At 39.9% G+C, this 22,303-nt stretch overlaps 2 protein-coding genes across 2 annotated transcripts; one reads left to right on the forward strand and one right to left on the reverse strand.

Annotated features, from left to right (window-relative positions):
- Positions 1 to 334: 334 nt before the first annotated feature.
- On the forward strand, positions 335 to 1,696 carry ly97.3 (lymphocyte antigen 97, tandem duplicate 3). The gene is made up of 4 exons (XM_080861144.1): positions 335 to 373; positions 757 to 826; positions 1,068 to 1,190; positions 1,408 to 1,696. The coding sequence occupies exons 2-4, from the start codon at positions 763 to 765 to the stop codon at positions 1,512 to 1,514; spliced, it is 294 nt and encodes a 97-aa protein (XP_080717270.1). The 5' UTR covers positions 335 to 373; positions 757 to 762; the 3' UTR covers positions 1,515 to 1,696.
- Positions 1,697 to 2,579: 883 nt separating this feature from the next.
- On the reverse strand, positions 2,580 to 13,181 carry rheb (Ras homolog, mTORC1 binding). The gene is made up of 8 exons (XM_080906879.1): positions 12,897 to 13,181; positions 12,055 to 12,126; positions 7,088 to 7,155; positions 6,890 to 6,972; positions 6,729 to 6,785; positions 6,580 to 6,627; positions 6,093 to 6,174; positions 2,580 to 3,382 (listed from the first exon to the last, which is right to left on the reverse strand). The coding sequence occupies exons 1-8, from the start codon at positions 12,946 to 12,948 to the stop codon at positions 3,290 to 3,292; spliced, it is 555 nt and encodes a 184-aa protein (XP_080763005.1). The 5' UTR covers positions 12,949 to 13,181; the 3' UTR covers positions 2,580 to 3,289.
- Between the last annotated feature and the right edge of the window lie 9,122 nt (positions 13,182 to 22,303).

Here is a 22,303-nt window from a genome sequence, read left to right on the forward strand (position 1 = left end):
AATGTACGTCTGACTCTTTCTGATTCTTTCTCTCTCTTATTCCCCTGAGGTACAAATGTATCTTATAGAAATAGATATATGAGGTTGAACTGAATGCATACATTGCTATTAGCAATTCTCATGAATTATAGACTGTACAGTGGATAAAAGGTGGACAGCTCGTGCTTAATGAGGGCATCTGAGCATTGGGAAACTATGACCCCTGAACACAGTGTACTCGGATGAGTGCGATGCTAAGTATATAGACTTAAAAGAGCCACAGCACCTAATGGGATGTTACCATGACAGTGCAAAGTATGAAAGGGTTTATATAAAGAGGGAAAGCCGATGTCCTCTCAGTCACTGGGAGAAACCAAGACAGACATACAGCAAGGTATGTATGTGTATATATAAAAGACTTTTTTCAGACAAATGCAGTTTGTCTTTTAGATCTTGTCAGCAGTTTTTTGGGAACATTTTTAATAACATGCATATAACATAGGTAATGATGTAGTTTTGGGATCATATATGATCTGTCAAATTTAAATACTGCATTGGGATATATGGACACATTTATATACAAACTATATAATTAAACTATATATACTCACTCAAGAGTGTGTCACTTTCTAGAGTCTTATATGACCATTAAACAATACTCAGTACAGGGAAAAGTTTAAAATACATGGTAAATGTCATGAATTAAAAGTGCTGGAATTTGATGTTTTGAAAGCACTTTGTGTCCGTGTTATCAAGCCTGTGCTTTATCTTGCATAGGCTGCAATGCTGAACAGAACAATGAAGCTGTTGGTCTTGGCTCTTGCTGTCGCCCTGCTATTTACAGCCGGTGAGTCTGTCACTGATTCTCCACTGTATAAACATAACCTCTGCTGCTGTGCAACAGTGAGCACCATTTTCTTCATTATAAAGTCTTCACTGCAGTGAGCTACAACCTACACAAACCACTCTTTAACATCTAAATTAAAACTTCTAAATCCTTGGTAAATGCTATTTTGTCCCAAAATACATTTCGGCCACATTATGACAGAATTTATTCTGTAATCTTCTTTCTGTTTCTTGGTTTTCAGGTGAAGCCCTGGACTGCCACCGCTGTGTCCCAAAAAGGGCTGGAGGTAGCTGTGAACTCACTGTAGAAACATGCAAACCAGAAAAGAATGGGTGCGCTTCCGCCAACTTCCTCAAAGCACCGTGTAAGTTCCTCATCTTATATTTATTCCAGTAGGGAAAGGGGCAAAGAGTACAAGAAGCAAATTATGTTATATAAAAAAAGCATGACTTTGATCAACTTTCTAAGGTCACATAGAGCAGAGACACTATTCCTTGTATAATAATGGAGACTGTCGAGTGTATGTGAATTGTGTAAATGTTTAAAAAATGAAACATAACCTTTTCATCTGGCTTTCGTAGATGGCCATTACCAGAAATGCATGGATCTGGACAGCTGCGAAATGTTGAAGATGAACGCCTACATTAATATGAAGTGCTGCAGCGAAGACATGTGCAACACCTTATAAAATTCAACATCAAAGAAAATTACAATTTACTGCAGTCCAGTGTGAGTAAGGCACTTAACCCCCAGTGAATCCTGCAGACTGCAGCTGCTTCAGGGAGAACCCAGGTGTGAACACATTAAAGCAGCTATTTTTAGAAAAATATACTCTGAAGTTCCCTGGACTGAAAAATAAAATACTTTGAAAAAGCGCCTATGCTTGTCCTTATTCTTGTGTTGACACTAAGTTTCTTTTTTTTCTTAAAGAGCCAATTACTAATCCCCAAATAGGCAAATGTTAGAAAATCTCATCATGTTATACTTGCAACAGACTATTATCTGGGTTATTTCTTGTAATAAAAGCTCTTCCAAGTAGTTCAAGGTTTTACTTTAAATACCTCAATTTACTTAAAAACTCTTGTGCTACTATTAAAGGAACAATAGCTCACTGATTATCATTAAATTGGACTTATTATGCTCATATCCAGCTATATATTTGTATTTCTGGACTAAATTAAATGAAACTTCCATGAATACCAGTTCATAGAAATTCTTCTTCTTTTGTAAGAAAGTATTGTAGCCTCCCAGTTCATGTTCTAGCCATAATAAGTTGTTATAGCTCCCTCCCCCATCTCTTTAAGTCAGCCTGCGTTTGATTGGGTACATCTCACAAACAAAAGTTTGAACAGCAGATGGCTGCAACTCCTGTTCTCAGTCAGTGCTGGATACCTTAGATGTGCCTCTAAAGTGTAGTAACTGCTCCCTGGGGGAAAAAAAGAAAAAGTAAGCATGGAATCAGCATTTAGTTATTATACTGCAATGAGGTGGAACAAACCTTTATTACTTTGCACTAAATCATTACATCATTATTCTCCTTGTGCTTGCATCCTGCACCCTTTTCAATTTATTCCATCTTTTACGAAGAAGCACAAAGCATTCAACAAATCAAAACGGCTAAGTACTTCTCTCCTTTTAGCCCAAACATATCAATTATCATTAAAAGGGTGCAAACAAAGAGAAACACCCTGCCTTCCTAGTGACAAAACTCATTAGCTAACAGCCTCTGCAATAATTCAAAAACACAGCCTGCTTAGATAACCACTTTTCGTTTTAATGATTACAATCAAAAACATTTGTACAACATTTTCAACATTAGAAAATGAATGCAGATTTTTTTTTCTTTTTTTCCTTTTGGCTGACAGTATCTGCTATGAAAACAAACTGAGGGACAGAGAAGTGGGTACGGTGTGTAGATGAAGTAGAAAAAGAGATGCATATGGATGGGACCAAACAGCAGGTGATGTATCAGAAAAAATGACTGTGTTTATCTAACCATTTTCCAGGCATATGCATGGCTGATAGATATGACAATCCTCTTATCTCATTTTATTTAAACAGGGAAGGGGCTAAATGGAAGCTGCATATCGGGAAGCAAAGATTCATTGAGCCACTGCTAACTTAGTTACAGTTGTCATCATTTCCGATATAGGATTTTTCCTGATACATCTGTGATATTCTGTGTTTTGCATCAGTGCCGAGCCCAGAGACGGAGGGGCGGGTTGTGGAAAATGCAAGACAAGGAGCCACCACTTGTCCTTTTCTTTTATCAAACACATGAAGAAAAACAAGGATGACAAAAGGGAATACTGATAAATAACAGTGGAATCAGAGCCATAAATAGACAATATTGGATATTTAGGACCCTGGGGGTGGAGTCAGTTGAGGTGGAGGAGAACTGGCAGCTAGCCTTCAAGTAACGGGATATCCCAGTGCAGTGTCCTGTGTGTTGATTGGGCGGCTCTACATCATGGAGCAGGATGTTTTTCCTGGCTGCACGCCACCGTCCATCTTTTCTGCCTCCAGGATCATCCTTCGGAAAACCTCCACGGCCGTCTAAGAGAGCGCCAAACACACACACACACACACACACACACACACACACACACACACACACACACAAAGAATGCTGTCACATGCCTCAGTACACCACGTTTGAATTTGCTCCTCATCCACTGGAGCCTCACAGACTTTAGTCACAACAGAGATCTCATTGTGTTGAAGTTGAGCACTATTGCCTCTAACTTCATTTGAAGCTGGTTAACTGACATCCTGAATATGAACTTTGCTACTCTATGTTGAGAAATATATCCAGCAGCAAACAGAAGGAGGGTTTGTTTTGTATTTCACATGTGGCTAGTTTACTGTTGTCTACTATTAGGGTATGATGGCAAAGCGGGTGGCAAAAATGGTTAGCATCAAAAGAATACCGAATAAACACATTTTTGTCTAGGGAGGATAAACTATTGTTAAAAATACATTAGTGACATTTAGTCTACTTGGAGGGAGGAAACACAGTGCTGACATATTGGTCTACACTGCAATGCAGGGGCCGTGAAAAGTGCCAAATGATAGGTCTCGAAAAGGCAGACTGTGTGGGCGCTTCAAGCACACCTGCTATTTTGGGCTGGCTTAAGTGGAATATAAATCAGAGGTTGATTGTTGACTACTAAATTCACTCTTAGCCAGTCAAATCACTGGGCTCATTGCTGTGAAACAGCTAATGCACAAAGAGCTAAGGGACTCCTGTTGAGGTTTCATATTGGTGTAAAGCAGCACAATCTCACTACTGAAGAATACTACCTGATAACCACATTTTAAAGCACGATTGGGAAAGACAGTAAAGCCCAAAATCCCTCTGATATCAACATATGATCATGCTTATGATGGGTAAAAAGCCTTTAAAGCCACAAAACAAAGTGCTGTAGGGGAGTGTGTGTGCAAAGGGATAAATGTGGCTTGCAGCATAAAAGTGTTTTGAGGGCTCAGTAAGAGCAGAGAAGTGCTATATGAGTACTAGTCCATTTAGCATTTACCATATGGTACTTTTTGCAAAAGAAAGAAGGCAGTGACAGACAGGACTGATGAGCCACTGTGATCCTACATCTCCCACATTAACAGTGCCAGTGCAATACATATCATAAGAGACCCAGTCTGATGTGTGTGCTATTGATTGGACTTTACTCTGAAGCAGGCTATCTGTATGTAATTCAATAAATAGAAAAATAGTGGAAGGTCATGCAGTGGCATTGCAGCTGCAAGACTATAATAAAACAAAGGAGAAGCTTTTCATACTGTATAAAGCAACTATAGGCGACAAGTTATTATCTCCTGGACTGATGTAAATCAGTGCAGACTGCTTTATTTATCTGGTTTCCTGATTTAAAAAAAAAAGACATTTTATGCAGATTTAAATCCAGCTGTATAATATGCCTTTAATCACATTTCAATTCCAATGTCACTTCATACGGTCGATATTTGCTCTTGACAGTAAAGCGACTGCATATCAGAACCAGATCTTCCTGGGGTGTCTGCTTTAATGAAGTGGAAGACAAACATAAACATGTCACTTTGCATTGTCTCGTTTAAATGAACCTGTCACCTGATTGTGTTTTCAGTTACCAAAAGCCAGCTACCAAGTATAGCTTATGTATGAGGCCTTTTAGCCTGTGGCTTAGTAAAGACTGATTATTAAAGATTAATAAGTACAACTGCCATTGAAAAAATGCTGCAGGTCACAGTTTTGAAGTAAAAAGCAAAGTCAAATGTTAGTTTGAGACTCCAAGTGACACCTTTTATGGTCTTCGATGATGTGTAATACTGTGAGGTAATGGCGTTAAAGGCAAGTTTTCACAAGTTTCACACATCATCATAATGAAGATTACAACTTTACGATCGTTGTCAAGCCAGTCATACCAAACTGCGCTGGATGCTTGACAGAAGAACCATTAAAAAGTGTCGAATAAATGCCAGCCATAACTCAGCTGCTCCACAATTTCTAATTGAAACCAGCTTTATTGTTCTTTTGCAAATCTGTCTTGGTGTTACAAAAACATACCAGGAAGTCCATGATGAGGCTGTCTTCACGTTAGATTACATTTTTTCAGGAGCTCTCACAGGTCTCAAGTCATACTAGGTCACCTCTGATTTTATTAAAGTAACCTAGAGCTTCTATGAGTGGGCAACTCGATGACCTGATTGAAACACAATCCAGCACCAGAAACTTTGTCTCCACTGAGAGAAAATGCAAAGTGTGAAAATGAAGAATCCTGTGGATGTGTACCATCACTGTGCAATGAAAGCAATTCAGTAATTTTCCATCCGCATATCCTTCCATTATATCTACAGGCTTTTGCTCTACAGGGTTAGGCAAGCAGGAGCTGATCTCACTTGACACTGGGTGAGAGGCGTCATATGCAGCGGACAGGTTGCCAAATGATGTCAGGGCTGACATACTAAGACAGGTACATTCATGACTGTGGGCAATTTAAAAGTCATTCAAACTCGAATGTCTTTGTACTGTGGCAGGAAACCTACACAGTCACAGGGAGCATGTGTAAACTTCACACCTTGTTGTCTGTGAAGGTTCTCAGTCATCCAGGTCATCGTAGTCAAAGGAGCTTGCAAAGAAAAGCGTCTGGACTTCTTTAAGTTACTTGAAGACGTTTCACCTCTCATCCGAGAAGCTTCTTCAGTTCTAAAGTCAAATGGTGGAGAGTCCCATTTTTTTCTCCCCCACACTGATAGTTAAATAAGCCTTTCCTACCTGGTTCTCTTTAGCTGAGGACTCCATGAAGGCAGCGTTCCAGGATTCAGCTAATGCTTTGCCCTCTTCACAACTGATTACTCTAAAGAGCGCAAAATCACAGGGATGACAGCAGAGTCAGACCAAAACACAAATACTGTCTTTCAGAATAAAGCCACAGTCTCTGCTTTAAATATCCCACAGTATTAAATTCCTTAGAAATCTGCTTGTGTATGTTAATCCACTGACTCTGGGTTGTGTACAGTGAAAGCACAGTGCTAAACACAGCTTCCTGGCTTAGTGCAAATGGCTTCTGTCTTCATTTGGGACATGTGTGAACTAAATATTAAATACTCAGTATTTCAGTGTGTTTTACAAGAAATTTTCATTTCTGCTAGCAAATAATAAGAAACCAAATATAAATTTCCACACAAACCAAAAAAACGTGACCCATGTGCATACCTATTGTCTCGAGGGATGTACAATTTAGGTGTGTGCTAGCGCTTACCGCTCCATATGTAGGTCATTCTTGTTTCCGACGAGCATAATTGGAACTCTGCATTGAAGGAAAAAGTAAATGCCATGTTGTCATTTATGCATGATTTATGTCATATGACTTGAAATGGCTTTAAGAGCAAAATGAAAAGTTGAACTTACTGAACTTTTCCCACCATGTCCAACAGTTTTTCATGGATAACTTGTACAACTTCAAAGCTGGAAGAAACGGGAAAGTTTATTTGCTTTTCTTCAGTGCACCTCATTATGCAGGACACAGGAGATATTTAGGTTGGTTTTGAGAAGTGGAGGGAATTCTATACCTTTTATTTGATGTAACTGAATAAACCAGTATGTAGCCATTGATATCTATGGAGTAAGTCTGTGGGAAGATTGAGTATTCATCCTGAAAAAGGGATTTGAAGTGAGGGAATTAGCATGTACTGTTACGACACACATTAAAAAAAAAGAAAAATCAACAAAACCACTGGCAGGTTCATAAACAGCGCATTGAGACATACCTGCCCTGCTGTGTCTACAAGCTGGAGATGGTACTCTTGTCCATTTATTGTGATCATCTTAGTAAATGCTGCAAATACAAGACAACAATGTTTTGTAGATACGACAATACATTTCTTTTCTCTTATACGTATGACAAATATAGCACAGTTGTGCAACTATGCATGTGGGGCTGACAGTAAATGACAAATAATGAGGAACACGATGTTCTGACCTTACAGAAGATGCACCAGTAAGGATTTATTCATTACGGTGGCCCCTAGAGACAAAGCATGTATAAACTCCAAAACACTTACAAATTCCAAATAGCACGCACAAACTCCTCAACACATACAAAATCCAAAACACATGCAAACTCCTAAACACATGCAAAATCCAAAACACGTACAAAATCCAAGACACGTACAAGCTCCAAAACACGTACAAAATACAAAACACGTGCAAAATCCAAAACACGTACAAAATCCAAGACACGTACAAGCTCCAAAACACGTACAAAATACAAAACACGTACAAAATCCAAGACACGTACAAGCTCCAAAACACGTACAAAATACAAAACACGTGCAAAATCCAAAACACGTGCAAACTCCAAAACACGTGCAAACTCCAAAACACGTACAAAATTCAAAACACGTACAAAATTCAAAACACATACAAAATCCAAAACACGTACAAAATCCAAAACACGTGCAAAATCCAAAACACGTACAAAATCCAAAACACGTGCAAAATCCAAAACACGTACAAAATTCAAAACACGTGCAAACTCCAAAACACTTACAAAATTCAAAACACGTACAAAATTCAAAACACATACAAAATCCAAAACACGTACAAAATCCAAAACACATGCAAAATCCAAAACACGTACAAAATCCAAAACACGTACAAAATCCAAAACACGTGCAAAATCCAAAACACGTACAAAATTCAAAACACGTACAAACTCCAAAACACATACAAAATCCAAAACACTTACAAAATCCAAAACACGTACAAAATCCAAAACACGTGCAAAATCCAAAACACGTACAAAATTCAAAACACGTGCAAACTCCAAAACACATGCAAAATCCAAAACACGTACAAAATTCAAAACACGTGCAAACTCCAAAACACATGCAAAATCCAAAGCATATACAAAATTCAAAACACGTGCAAACTCCAAAACACGTGCAAAATCCAAAACACATGCAAACTCCAAATCACAACGGAAGTGCTCCAGGACGCTAGGGGCAGTGTTGAGCTCGATTTGTAAAATAAACGGCAAGTTTGTTGCAAACACATGGGCTCTAGTCTCCGTTGCGCTTCCCAGGTTGCCTAGCAACTATGATACTAACAGCTGGAAACGTGTCATACAACTTTTTTTGACAGAAATGAAGGAGAACATATTTTTTTTTCATTTGTTTGTTTGTTTCTACAAGAGCTTTGTGTGATTTGATAAGTATCTGAGGCTGAGACCACAGGACTGTAAAACATGATTTTTGGGCTTCATTTCTGTACTGAACAGTCATTTAAGATTAGCTAGTAAATAACAATTAGCTAATGTTGTTCATGAGACTAAAGTCATATCACTTTGGTAATGTAAATATAATATGGCCAATATTATGGTTATTATATTAGTCATTATTAGGTATTACAGCAGTGAACATGAACTCTTTGTCAAATACTGAGCTTCAGTACAGATTCAAGTTGCAGTTATTTACATGTCTTACCACCTTAAATCTTCACTCAAAGACAAGTATATAGGAATGACTGCCAAATTTATTTGCCACTGAAGCCAAAGGATGGCATCTGAATAAAACCTCTCTTGACATGCCTAGATGACATTAAAGCTTGGTTGGCTCTAAACTTTTTAAATTTGAATGAAAAGAAAACAGATTTGTTGGTGTTTGGACCCAGTGGCCCCTGTGAGTCCTCTTCTTTTCATTTGGAACCCCTGGAGGTTTATTTTAAACCTGTTGTTACTGCCCTTGGTTTTAAGTTGGACCAGTCCATTTTTATCATTTAAGGCGACTGGCAAGAGTGAAATCGTTTCTTTCTAGGCAGCACTTTGAAACCGTGATCCATGCTTTTATTTCTTCCCCTGTGGACTACTGTAACGCACTTTATGTGGGGGTCAGTCAGTTGTTACTCTGACATCTGCAGCTGGTTCAAAATGTATATTGACAGTGCATATATAGGTGTATCATATATAAGAGACAAATGTTGTTCCTTCAGTATGTTGGCATTACTAAATTTGGCTCAAATGCTTACATACATGTGTAAAAAGAAAATGTACAAGCTGTGAGCTGTTTCAAATCAAATCACTTTTATTGTCACATCACATGTGCAGGTACATTGGTACAGCACATGTGAGTGAAATTCTTGTGTGCGAGCTTCACAAGCAACAGAGTTGTGCAAAATACAATAATGTAAACAAGCAAAATACAAGAATGGCTACATCTGAAACTAATAAATATATGTACAATATATAATAGTATATATATGTTTCTGATAAAATGAAGAGTAGACTGATGTATTAAATATTCCTTTATTGGGTGAGAAAATCAGACCATGTCATAACTGCTTTAAGTCACACAGAATAGATATCAGAGCTTTAAACAGGCTGACGTCTGCTAAATGGGTCAAACTGGGCAGAAAGTATACAAACACATAACATCCTTATAGAATATGATGTAACACTATAGATCAACTTACCTCAGAATATATAAAGCATATAAACAATTACAGCAATATGATGCAACAAACACAGCAGTGCTACTGATCCAAAATACTCAAAGCTTCATAGAACTGAAACAAACATTTATTTTTAGTTCCATTCTGCTGCTGATACAGACTTTAGGTTTCTGAACATTAAACTTGTTGCTGCCTTTCATAGTGCGTAACTTGAAGGCCCTGAGTACTTTCTCCCACACTGGAAACACTGGAATGATAAAATTATTTGAACATTACCTAATAAGACTGATTCAGGACAGACAATTAGTTATTTTAAACTTTTCTAGCAGTCCTTCACAAACAGGGAACAGTCTGTCTATTCTCTCCATCTGTCAGCTGCTGCTGGCTCTTCCTCCTCCTCTTCCTCACATACTGCTGAGATTGTCCTGGTGGATCATCAGGGGTGCAAAGCCTCACAGATGATGTAATGCAGTGGGTCCCTCAGTCTGTCCTCACTCTGGACACTTGCAGGTGTCACACATAGAAATCAAATGTGTGATAAGCTGCAGGATTCAAACACAAGTGTGACTTATAAATACATGTTCATACTTTTATTCCACAATCAGAGAGAAAGAAACAGAGAGAGAGTGCAGGACAGACAGACAGGTGACAGTCTCAGGTGTATACACTGCTACAAAACAGCACCAGAGAAGGAGGATTTAGTGTTTGTGTCATTACGAGTGCTAAACAAGAAGAGTTCCCAGATGGTACAGTGGACACATGTGTGACTCCTGTGATTAAAGCATCTTTCTTTCAGCTTAAGGAGTGAACCGTCAGCTGACTGACATGACTGACTTTAATTACGCATAAAATCATCACATTCTCTGTAAGATTAAAGTCAGCTATTGAACGGCGAATATTTTGAAGTGAAGGCTTTAAAACCAAGTTAGTACAAACGTCGCTAATGTCACATAACTTTCCCGACATGTTGCCAACAGTAATGTTTTAATGTTCTTCATTATAAAAACATTTGCGCATAAATAAGTGACATAATATTCAGTACTTACTTCTGGAAGTTTACTCTTCGTCCGCTCCGCTTCCGCCGTTTTTTTTCGGCAAAATTATCCAAACCACCGCCGCGCTATGAAGTCTGGGATATGTTGGGCCATGAAGGCTACACAGACCCATCCTTAAAATTCAGGGAAATTAAGGACGCATTTGAGGGCCGCATTTCGAGCAGCCTTTGAATTGGGACAGTCTTTGTCGTGTCGCTGTGACATAATCGGCCTTAAAATGCGGCCTTTAAGGCTGCAGACCCCAAATCCGGTCATTGGTACTTCCTGGCTTGTGTAGTTACTAGGTAACAAAAGCTCAACACTGCCCCTAGCGTCCTGGAGCACTTCTGTTGTGTTTTGGATTTTGCATGTGTTTTGGAGTTTGCGCGTGTTTTGGGGTTTGCACGTGTTTTGTATTTTGCACGTGTTTTGTATTTTGTACGTGTTTTGTATTTTGCATGTGTTTTGTATTTTGTACGTGTTTTGGATTTTGCACGCGTTTTGTATTTTGTACGTGTTTTGGATTTTGCATGTGTTTTGTATTTTGTAAGTGTTTTGGAGTTTGCACGTGTTTTGTATTTTGCACGTGTTTTGTATTTTGCACGTGTTTTGTATTTTGTACGTGTTTTGTATTTTGCATGTGTTTTGTATTTTGTAAGTGTTTTGGAGTTTGCACGTGTTTTGTATTTTGCACGTGTTTTGTATATTGTACGTGTTTTGTATTTTGTACGTGTTTTGTATTTTGTACGTGTTTTGGAGTTTGCATGTGTTTTGGATTTTGTACGTGTTTTGGAGTTTGCATGTGTTTTGGATTTTGTACGTGTTTTGGAGTTTGCATGTGTTTTGGATTTTGTACGTGTTTTGTCTTTTGCATGTGTTTTTTATTTTGTAAGTGTTTTGGAGCTTGCATGTGTTTTGGATTTTGTAAGTGTTTTGGAGTTTGTACGTGCTTTGTCTCTAGGGGCCACCGTAATTCATTGCTGTACGAAGAGCATCTAATGACAAACTGACACATTTGTAGTGCTGGGATGATAAATAAGGATAAACTTGATAGTCAGCTTTGCTGGTACACACTGAGCAGCAATGCTGAGGATAGGATATCACAGAAACAGCTATTTTGGGGCCAATACATGTAGGCTTCACTTACTGATTCACAAGAGAGACAGGGACCTGAGTTGTGTGCCACCTCATGTAAAGAGTTTCCTGGGGGAAACACGGTTTTTGTATGAATTTCAAAAAAAATCCCCACTTACTGTTTTCTATTGTTGGGTCATAGGAATCAACAAACTGGCCTTCCACAAACTGGATGGTTAAAGAGGACTTTCCTGTAAACACAGAGACGATAGTTAACCTCAGATGGAGGAAGTCAGTGTAGCAATTAAGGGATAACATCTATAGAAGTCATCATTATGATTGTTTTTGTCGAGATCAGTCTCTATGAGTGAATGTAGCCATACAATGATACAAAAAAATACAAATATAAAGCTTAATAACCGTGAACAAGCCTAAATGCGCCACATGAAGCACGTTGTACTATACTGATGAACATGTTTAGAAATCGTCGAGGTTACTACAAAGCAGGGAAACATAAACACATCACGCGTCTCTGTGGGGATATTACAGGGTTGCAGTTGGTGCTGCCTGGGCCTCCAGTCGTGCTATCTGTGTGTGCCATCTTGCCATCCTCAACATCCTTTGCTTTTACACATCACTAAATAAACCGCAAACTAAATGCGTCAAAGCCGTCGATGGTTTTTGCGTGGCATGGCACTGCCTAACATGGCACCGGGGTTAAGGGCTAACGGAAACCTATCAATAAGATCGATTAAAATCTCTCTCTTGCACACGTTATGGGAGGCCTCTTGCGCTGCTACACTCACACCGCAGAGCCACGTCTCACCTGGTGGCGCTCATTCGCCCGCCCTGAGACGCCGCGTGTCAGATGTTACTCCCTATAATTTAAGTCTATTATAGGAGGCGTAAAGCGCTCTCACGCTGGACTTGTACTGGCCTGAAAGGCCGCTAAAAATCTTGGGTCTGCGTCCCACTCGAAGCCGCCTTTCCCCGCTGTACTCAGCTTCCGTTCCATACTCACCTACGGATCTGTACCCGAGGATGGCGATTTTTCGTGATTTCGGCTGCGGCATGTCTCCTTATGGTTATCGCATCTAGTCCTCGGGGTTTACCGCAACCTCCCGGAATGGCATCCAAATTCAAGGGGCGCAGAGAATGGTCATGCAGCTTGCAGATGACAGTGGGAATCCCTCTGCTTTGCTGTGTTTATGTGGATTTTGTTTTTGCGTGAAAGCTTGAAAAAAATGTAATTTCAGGTCATATGAGAAAAGCATGGAGTATCTATACATCTACAATAACTGCGTCACTCCCCTTTGCGAAGTAATGAATTAGTAATTGATCCTGCGCGTTGATTGGCTACACGTAGAACACAGGCGGGGGATGAAGGCGCACGGAAAGCTCCCGTTGGATAAGGCAGCTGTCCGTTAATCAGCGGCACCCGGTTTGGACATTTTCATTGGCTGTGTCAGGCTTCGTGACGTGCTGGGTGGTCGGGCGGGGTGTCATTCATATCTTTAGGGTCAGGAAGGACCGGAACAGGGATGATGGTCCTTACTCATGTAGATGCGCAGAAGGCCGTGTGAAATGAGGCTATAAGGCATCACATGACAATGAAACAGCCTCGACTGCAATCCCACAGATTAGTAGGTTAACATAGATTAATGCTTGGAAATACTGGGGGAGAACATCAATGAAAGGAAAATTATATATGAATAAATGTTTTAATACCATTGAGTAAATTCAGGGCCAGTATTGCCAGATACCAGTGATACCGATACTTTTAATCTATGAAGGCAGCATATGTAGGGGAGAGCCGAGTGTCATGATTTAGGAGATAAATCCTCACCAGTTTGCAAATTCTGAACACATTTTAATGTTCACGAAATCACTGGGATTTTTACTTTTCACAATTATTAGTTAACGAAACAAAAACAATAAAGCACAGCTTTGAAACTGGATTTTTGGAGACCTAGATGTACCTGTCTCTAAAGGACTTTGAGTCAACTTTTGTTGTTTAAATGTGCAATAGATTATAAATAAAATAGACAGTCAGCACAAAAAGGTATACTTATGTTTGAGGTATATTTTTCATTTAAAAAACGAACAAAACAACAAAATGAAAAACTGTTCAGTGGGCTACATGCTGAGCTGAGAAGCTGGAAACAAATTCCCCATTCCACTGGCTAATCTAAATAAATATTATACTGCTAATACTGGAATCGATAGTATCAGTACTGGATCTATCACAATCTAACCTCAGAATGTTGTAAATACTGTTAATTTAAGGGTTCTGTGGCATGAACCTTAGACTAGCTGGTGGTCTGCTAAATTTGTTAAGTGCTGTTTAAGCTTGGATAATTCAATGGACAGTGTTGAAAAGTGCAACAAACAAACAAACAAACAAAAAGATTCATACTCAGGTATGTGGACTCGATTGAAAATGACTGAAAAAGCAGCCAACGTCCAAAGAAAAACTTGAAAGACCTTCAGAAAGCCTGGAGACTTATTGCTCAATACCACTTTAAAACACATTACAAGAATATAATATGGAAACAAGACAAAGAATTGAGGGGCCACTAAAGACTTAGACTCATTACTGCAAGTAAAGATTTATTACTACTGTAATAGCGCCTGATGATTTAAAAAGCTGGGCTGCTTTTAAATAAATCCTGCTTCAGTTATCTCAGCATTGGCCACTAGATGTCCACAGAGCATCATTTATAGCTACCTAGGACTCACTGGAGTACTGCAGCCCTATGTGCACAAATAACTGTTTTATATTCCCACTGAAACATCAACTTCCAATTACTGTTTGTTTCCATCTCGTTTTTGCATCACATTTAAAATCACAAACTGCCCTGTTGCTCCACACTATCGAGTCATAAGAAGTCCCTGAACAGTGAGGCACAAGGTGCATAAATCACGCTGCACACATCCGTGATTGTTTGGGCTGATTGCATATTCTATTACAAACGCTAAAATACCCATCTCTTAATATAACTAAAACCTTAAACTAAACCGCAGGCATGCAACAATACCATAGGAACTCAAGCCGCAATTAGTGGGTTAAGTCCATCTGCAGACTGGAATTCAAGGCAGGCGTGGAGAAGGTGGTGGGATAATGAGAGTCCTCTTTGCTTTTAAAGCCGTAATGTTACTCATGTCTGCCAATCATCCCTCGGCACAAACACAAGCAATTCACCCGGTAAAGTTGGATTTTGTGGACAGAGCGCCTAAACATCAGTTTAGAAAGTTCTGGTGGCAGAACTCTTGAAATAATTATATACACTCCCAAAAATAGCAGCACGCAGGCCCAAGCTGTGCAGTTCTTATTGCCCTGTGACCGAGGAAATCCCCAGTTTCCCTGTCACGTCCTGGACCATTACTACTTAATCACAGAAATGTCCAACTCCCCGTCAGTAAGACCCAACTGTTTTGCCTCCACACACACACTTCTCAGCAGTAGAGACAAGAAATCACTGGTGTCAGCAATAGGCGATTTGTTCTGCATGACATTGGGTGTAAGAAAATATGGTGCATGCAATCACTGGACACACAAATGCCCACTCATACACACGAACACTGTCACTTTCTCTGCCTCTCCCACTCAAACACGCGCACACACACATGCTCAGGAAATTATGATGACCAAAAATAGGTCATACTGTTAATACAGCCATGGTCTATCCAGGGATTTCAGTGTGCTGACATAGACCAACAATAAATACCCCCTGCAAGAACAACAGGTGTCTGACATGATTGTTTCACTTTAATAAAAGGCTTACACGAAGCTCAGACAAATAATACATTGAGCTGTTTTAGAAATGTTGCCCTTTTTATTGCTCCATCCCATCGAAGTTTCTTTTTTTTCTTCACACCAGCAAATTGTATCACACAGGTTGTGCTCACATCAGCAGGAAGATGTGATCAACGTGCATCTGCTGCATGTGACAGGTAATGTCACAAGACCAGTATTCAAGTCCAGTCTTGGGTGTGGTTTAAAAAAAATGCTTTTTAACTTCTAGTCTCTAATTTCTTTATCTATATGGGAGGTAGTGGGCATGCAGCTGGAGCTCGCGTTTATGAATCCTGGGTTCGTGGCTTCAGCGCCAGCCTCTTTCAACTCGCTGTGAAAAGCACCCCTGGCTCTGTTAGTATGCCAGCCTGAGCACTAGTCAGCCACATCCTCCAGCTGGGTCTGTGCCACCACTGGGCACCTGGACCCTCTCGCAAACCTCATGAAACGGAATGCATATTTAAGTAAGAGGAATGTATTTGTACGGCATATCTCTGCAATAGTCCATAGCTGTGCGATGCCTAAAGGACACCTGGTGCACCTTCATATTGTTCATCTTATTGACATTTTTATCCACCTATTGGATCCAGCTCGGCTTTTTTAGCAGACAGATTCCCACTTCAGGCTGTGCCTCAGCTGTTGGACTGAGTCCAGAGTCACACAGGCCTGAAAGACAGCCATCGTTATCCAACTCTCACAAGGTGTCATTGTAGGGGTCCAGTGATTACCATATCAGCACCACATGAAACATTTATGGCTTGCTGGCAGTGATGGTCTGGCAAGCATCCTAATTTCTAGAACAGAGCCTGTCAGATCCTATTGTTTCAAGTTCTGGTGGCGTGAACAGAAAAATCATCAGCCCTGAAACTTCTGTCACTTGCAGTCAAAACAAAAATTCCAATATGAGTTTCTCTATAACACCTGACACACAACCACACACAATAGATGGTTTATTCTAGCTGGCAGTGACATTTCCCCTATTTTATTGTCCTTCTGCTGAATGGCTAAATTGCTCTTTTAACTCAAACATGCGCTACACTTGCTGTCACCGTGACTTCAGGATCAGCCCGATGATCACTGCCAACTGAACTTTTTGTCATTTCTTTTGCACATGATGAAAACTGAGATAAAATAAAAATAGCTAGAATCATCCTAAAGTTGCTATGATCAGCATCTTTAAAAAAATGCAATAGTTGAAATATATATATGCAAAGAGTTGCTCCAGCAGATGGTTCAGATTCATTCGTTTTAGATGTAGCAGGCAGCTTTTCAGCAAAAAGCACTGATAAAACAAATAAACTGCACCAAATCACTGCCAATATCAGCCGACAGTTGGTTTAAACCCAATTAAAAATCTGAAATGTGTTAGCTACATCCTGCATTTCCCTCCCAGACTGTATCAGATGTGTTCCAAAACAGATATTATAGTAACACTAACTGATTCAGACTTTGCCTTGGCAGTACCTGAGCAAACTCAGCCCATTAACTTCAATTCTTTTCTTTAATTTAATTTTATTGTTAAACAACAATTTCCAAGGACATAGCTCTGACATTTGTTCTTGTTGTAAATGTCTCTTTGCATTTTAATGCCTTGTTAATGTGGATGTTAGATTATTCAGCGTGACCTCTTATGTTATTTTATGAATAATATTGGGTTGGAACATCCAAAAGCAGGATGTAAGAAACTGAGTTAAGAGCAAATTTGAAGGAGATTTATAGTAATAAATGAACAGCATGTGATGTGGCAGGCAGGAAGTTTTGACTCGCCATCTGGTGTTGTAGAGTGATGGGGGCTGGAGGAGCTCAGCCAGAGGTAGAGGCTGAGGCTGGGGTGCTGGAGCAAGGCAAGTGGCTGATGGCCACTGGGTAGCTGGAGACGATTGGCGAGTGGGACAGATAGGATTAATCCACAGTCAGTTGGTTTGGTGAGCTGGAGCGAGGTGAGCTGGTGCACAGCTGAACAGGAAAACCTCAAACAGAGAGCTGAGCAATCTGGCGGAGAGTGGAGTGAAGGGAAGGAAATAAGATGAAGGGGAAATCGGGAAGCAGTACCAGGATCAGAGCAGCAAGCCTGGCCATAATGTTTAAGTTTTACTAGAAATCCTATTAGGACCTTACCCAAAACTTAAAATCCAGTTCGACTATAAATTGTTGGTCATCATTTCCCACATTTCTCTTGAGCATGAAGTTTGTGACCAGGTCAAAACCTGTACTTCAAAAAAGCCTTAAAAGTTTATCTCTCTGTGATTTGTGCAGAACTGCATTGACTGTACAGCTGTTCTCGTTTAGCATCCAGTAGCCCATAGCAATGAGCAGGTGAGACCCAGATAGGATGCTCGGCGGTACTTCATCACCCCACTTGTTGTTGTCAAGGCTACAATTGGTTTGTACACCCCATCTGCTGTATCAGCAAAGTCACGACTGATTTGGTCACTCAGGAGCCCAGTTAGCTTTGCTCACTCTGCTTCCACGTTGATTCCAGCCATCATTACAAATGGTATCTTTACGCAGTGGAGTTAACCCGGATAGTGCTTTCCCATGGGTGCCTTTATTATCTATTCATCATGTTGTCCCAGTTTATCTCAAGATGAATCTGGCTGCTTCACTACATATCTAACTACAGATGCCTGGCATGTGGCCTGAGGTGAGAGATTAGCAGATTACAAGATACACACTAGAGGTGTTTCACTTAGAGTTGATAAGGAAGTGAAAAATATTCTAAAAAGACGCAGAGTGTTTGTGAATTTGTGTTTTAACGCCAGTATTTTTTCAGTATGCTTGAATATGATAACAACACTTTTATTTCCATGCTGACATTTTGCACAACAAGCCAGGGGCAACGTCAGCGTGTCCAATCTGGTAAATAAATGAACATTTGTAACATTTAAATGAAATGTTCTTGGCCTCGTACACAGCCTCCGAGCAGACTTGTTGGACACTCCCTCAAATTTCCTCCCTACTAATTTGCATTGCTTAGTAGATCCTTTGTGTCACCTGGAGGTTCAGGCAGAGCGGTGTTGCAGCCAATTTCCAGATGGCAATTCAAATGTGTGACATATCCTCAATATATTTAGAAAAATACACAGCCACATCCACAGACTCCATTAGCTGAGGGAGGAAAACATGCACGTGCACAAATGGGAAAGTGGTGGAAAGTGTCCAGTGGTGTGAATATTCACATCTGCACCTGCTGAATAATAGACGATTATCAGCTCAGGTGGCACACCGTGCAGCCCTGCTCGGGTGCTTTCTCCCATTTCGTGGTGCTAATTTTGACCGTAATAGTCAAAGGGCTTGCGAAATGCATATTTCTTGTCTCTCAGATCTGATCTTGTCTTGTATTCTGTCTTAAGAGCGAGCATATACTTCAGGAGGAGTGCTAGCTTCGAGGAGTAATGTGTCTGCAATATGGGCTCTAAAGAGCCTCGGGTCTTGGTGTGTTCTTACATTTTAACAGGGGAGAAACACCTACAGCAGGTTCTGTGGCAGTGAAACCATATATCATCTGTCATCGCCAGAAGCTTCCACAATAATGAACAAGTAATAATAGTATATATCTTGAACTAGAGTCTCTAAAGGTAGCTCATCCAGAGTCATTATTGTGCCACATAACCAGATGAGCTTTCTCAAATGAGATCATTTTTGTCGCCTTGAGGACTGGAGGGTGTAACTGTTCGCTGAGTGAATAACTCATCCTCATTTGGCGCTAATGGGACTCTGTATTAAGGTGTTGTGTGAATGCAGGAGGAATGGTAAATCCCATTTTCTTGTAATCTAAATCTCAAGCTGTTTCCACACATCTGTTCCTCTGGTGTAGAAAGGACAATTCATTTCGAAGAAAACATGCACGGGATGGAGAAAAGGAACATCTAATGAAGATTCATGCCACACATGATTATGACAGAGTGTTAGGCTACAGTGTGTTAGAGAGAGGTATGTCACGATGACATCTCTGTCAGAGACACAACCATTATTCCCTCTGTCCATCCATCCATCAACCTACCTATCTCCCTTCAGTCCCATCTCCTTCCTCCATCTGTCCATCCGTGTTGGCTTTATTCAGGTATTGAGATGACACAGTTAACCCATAATGAGGGATATGCATATGAAGCCAAGGTTTTTCTGCATATTTGACAGCATGTGTTCTGAGCCCGGTGTTGCCACTCCGGGGATGCGTTTGCACATGGGGGGGAGGGGGGGGGGGGGGGGGGGGGGGGGGGGGCAATGGTCTGACAGTTACAGCTGAGGTATCATTTTTCATGTAAATAGAAGATGGCAGGATATAGCGATCCTGCTGTGTGTGAAATTAGCCGTGGCACACATATACACAAGATCAGCACTGCAGATTGCCTTAAAAAAACAAAAACGGGGCTATATAAAGACTTTGTTTTTTGTTGCAAGCACACACACACACAAGAAATCTACCAGTCAGCCAGTTTCTACAAAAGTTTCTGTGATGTGGGGGTATTAGAATTTACCAAAACGAAAAAAAGGAAGAAAAATTGCCAAGATGAGACATGCTGCACAAGCAGCTGCCTGAATGGCCAATGCACCTCAACAGCTCTGTTGTCCAATTCAGCAAACAGATGGTTCAACCTGTCATTCATAAGTGCTGATGTAGCCATGCTCAGAGCAGAGCCACCGAGTCCCCAGAGCAGGATATCACTGCTAACTGTCATCCTGGTACTTTGATTACTGGACTGGGAGGAGAATGATGACCGCTGTAAGTCCTGGTCAGACTCTTTAAGGCTGTCAAGGAAAGCGAGTTCATATTTCCCCCATAACATTTATACAACATCTTTATGGTTCACGTTATATATTGTTTAAAATAGATTATACAACATGACAAGATGTCATTTGCTGTATAGCATTCATAAAGAGCAGACAACATTTAGTAAATGTTTAAGGAAATATACTTTCAAGACTTAATTAAACTCACTGGGATGTATCCTGTGAAACATCAAGAACAGCATGCTGGTATAGTAACTATAATGATAATAAAACTATACATGTTAAACTACAGACATGCTTGCAAATTTTTATGGTTTCCAAATCATTTTCATTAAAATTTACTTTATATGTAAATGCATGACAGACAAATATAGCGTTAAAACACCAGCACCACCCTGTGTGCAAACCATCCAGCTAAAGACTTTCAGTTGGAATATGCATGTCTGTCTGACTGTGTGATTTCAACCCATGGGCTGCAATATAAACAAGCTTTTATTAAAAATAAAGCCAAAGCGCTGAAAATAAATAAAACAAGGGCACTCCTATTGCTAACAACGTGCCTAAAGCAGCGGTTCTCCAACTGTTTCTGGCAAGCTTCGCTCATTTTTTATCAGTCGTTTACAAGAAAAACGCTTTCATGCTAAATTTATGTCATGTAGCAATCAGCAAAGCTACATAATTTGTCTTCCCGTTGGTGTGTTTTACTACATAGCCCTGTTAATCCATGAGATGCCCACAACTGAAGTCGCTTACTTACTCATGTATGTATTTATTTACTTTCTGTAAAACACTATTTAGATTTGGAACTTGCACTTAAGGTAGACCTATTAGACTTTTTCCTTATTTCTGTTCTATTTTCTATTTTGGATGTGTATGATGCTTAAGAGAGCACACTCATCTCAGGCACAGCAGCCTCTCCTATCCTCTGTTCAGGCCTTCTGTTTGCGAGGTGCAACTAACTGAAATAACATTAGCTCAAAGGAAGAAGAGCTAAAATGACTTGTTTTAGATTGTGAGTAAACTGAGGGACTGTAGCCAGTACTGGAGTGTCCATGTAGGAGCTTCAAAGGAATATATGATGATGGACCAATCGGCACACTAGTTAATCTGGTCCAAAACTTGGCTACACATCACGCTTTGTGCAGCTGTGACACTGCAGCCTCTGGATGGCAGGTTGGATGGATGCAACCGCCAGAGGAACCAACAGTATAGCTAGAACTAAAGTGTTGCCCTATTCATTTAGTTTTCTCAAGGATAAAAAGCTTGACTAGCCTTGAGTATTAAAATCCCATCTGATTGGCCAAATGTAACATTTGTGTTTGTGCTGCGAACCCTCAACATGTAGTTAAAAGAGCTCTTATTTAAGCATAGAAAGCATTAAAAATGAGAAAATGCATTCTTTGGTGATATCCAAGGTTACCAGATTTTAGGACCTGCCTGCTAAGAAATCCTGACAAAGTATTAAAAATTAGCATTTCATTTAATATTTTGGTAATGTCTGTAATAACTCCACATTAGTTAATGCAAGTTTTTGTTTAATCCCTTGAATTAAAGCTGAGAGTCTATCATCATTTTCAAACTTTAACATTAATCCTTGGTTGCATTGTGTGAAATGTGTCACTACCCTGGAAAATAAATGGACCTAAGTGTATAACGCCTGTCTGTAAGTATAGGTTTGTGCTTAATGGATCATTTACAGTGTATACAATCACCTGAATAAATGAAGCAGCTATTCTGGCATCAAGGTCGAAGTCAAGATAAAAACTGAGATATTATGATATTTGAACTTTAGTTTGACATTTTTAAAGTTTGAGTGGAACAAATAGGTTTAAGAGAGGGCTGCTAGGAAGCAACTAAGACAAACCCTTTAGGGAAAATACACTGGGAACTTTTTACCATGG

The sequence above is a fragment of the Rhamphochromis sp. 'chilingali' genome, assembly GCF_963969265.1.
Source record: "Rhamphochromis sp. 'chilingali' genome assembly, chromosome: 16".
Taxonomy (NCBI): Eukaryota; Metazoa; Chordata; class Actinopteri; order Cichliformes; family Cichlidae; genus Rhamphochromis; species Rhamphochromis sp. 'chilingali'.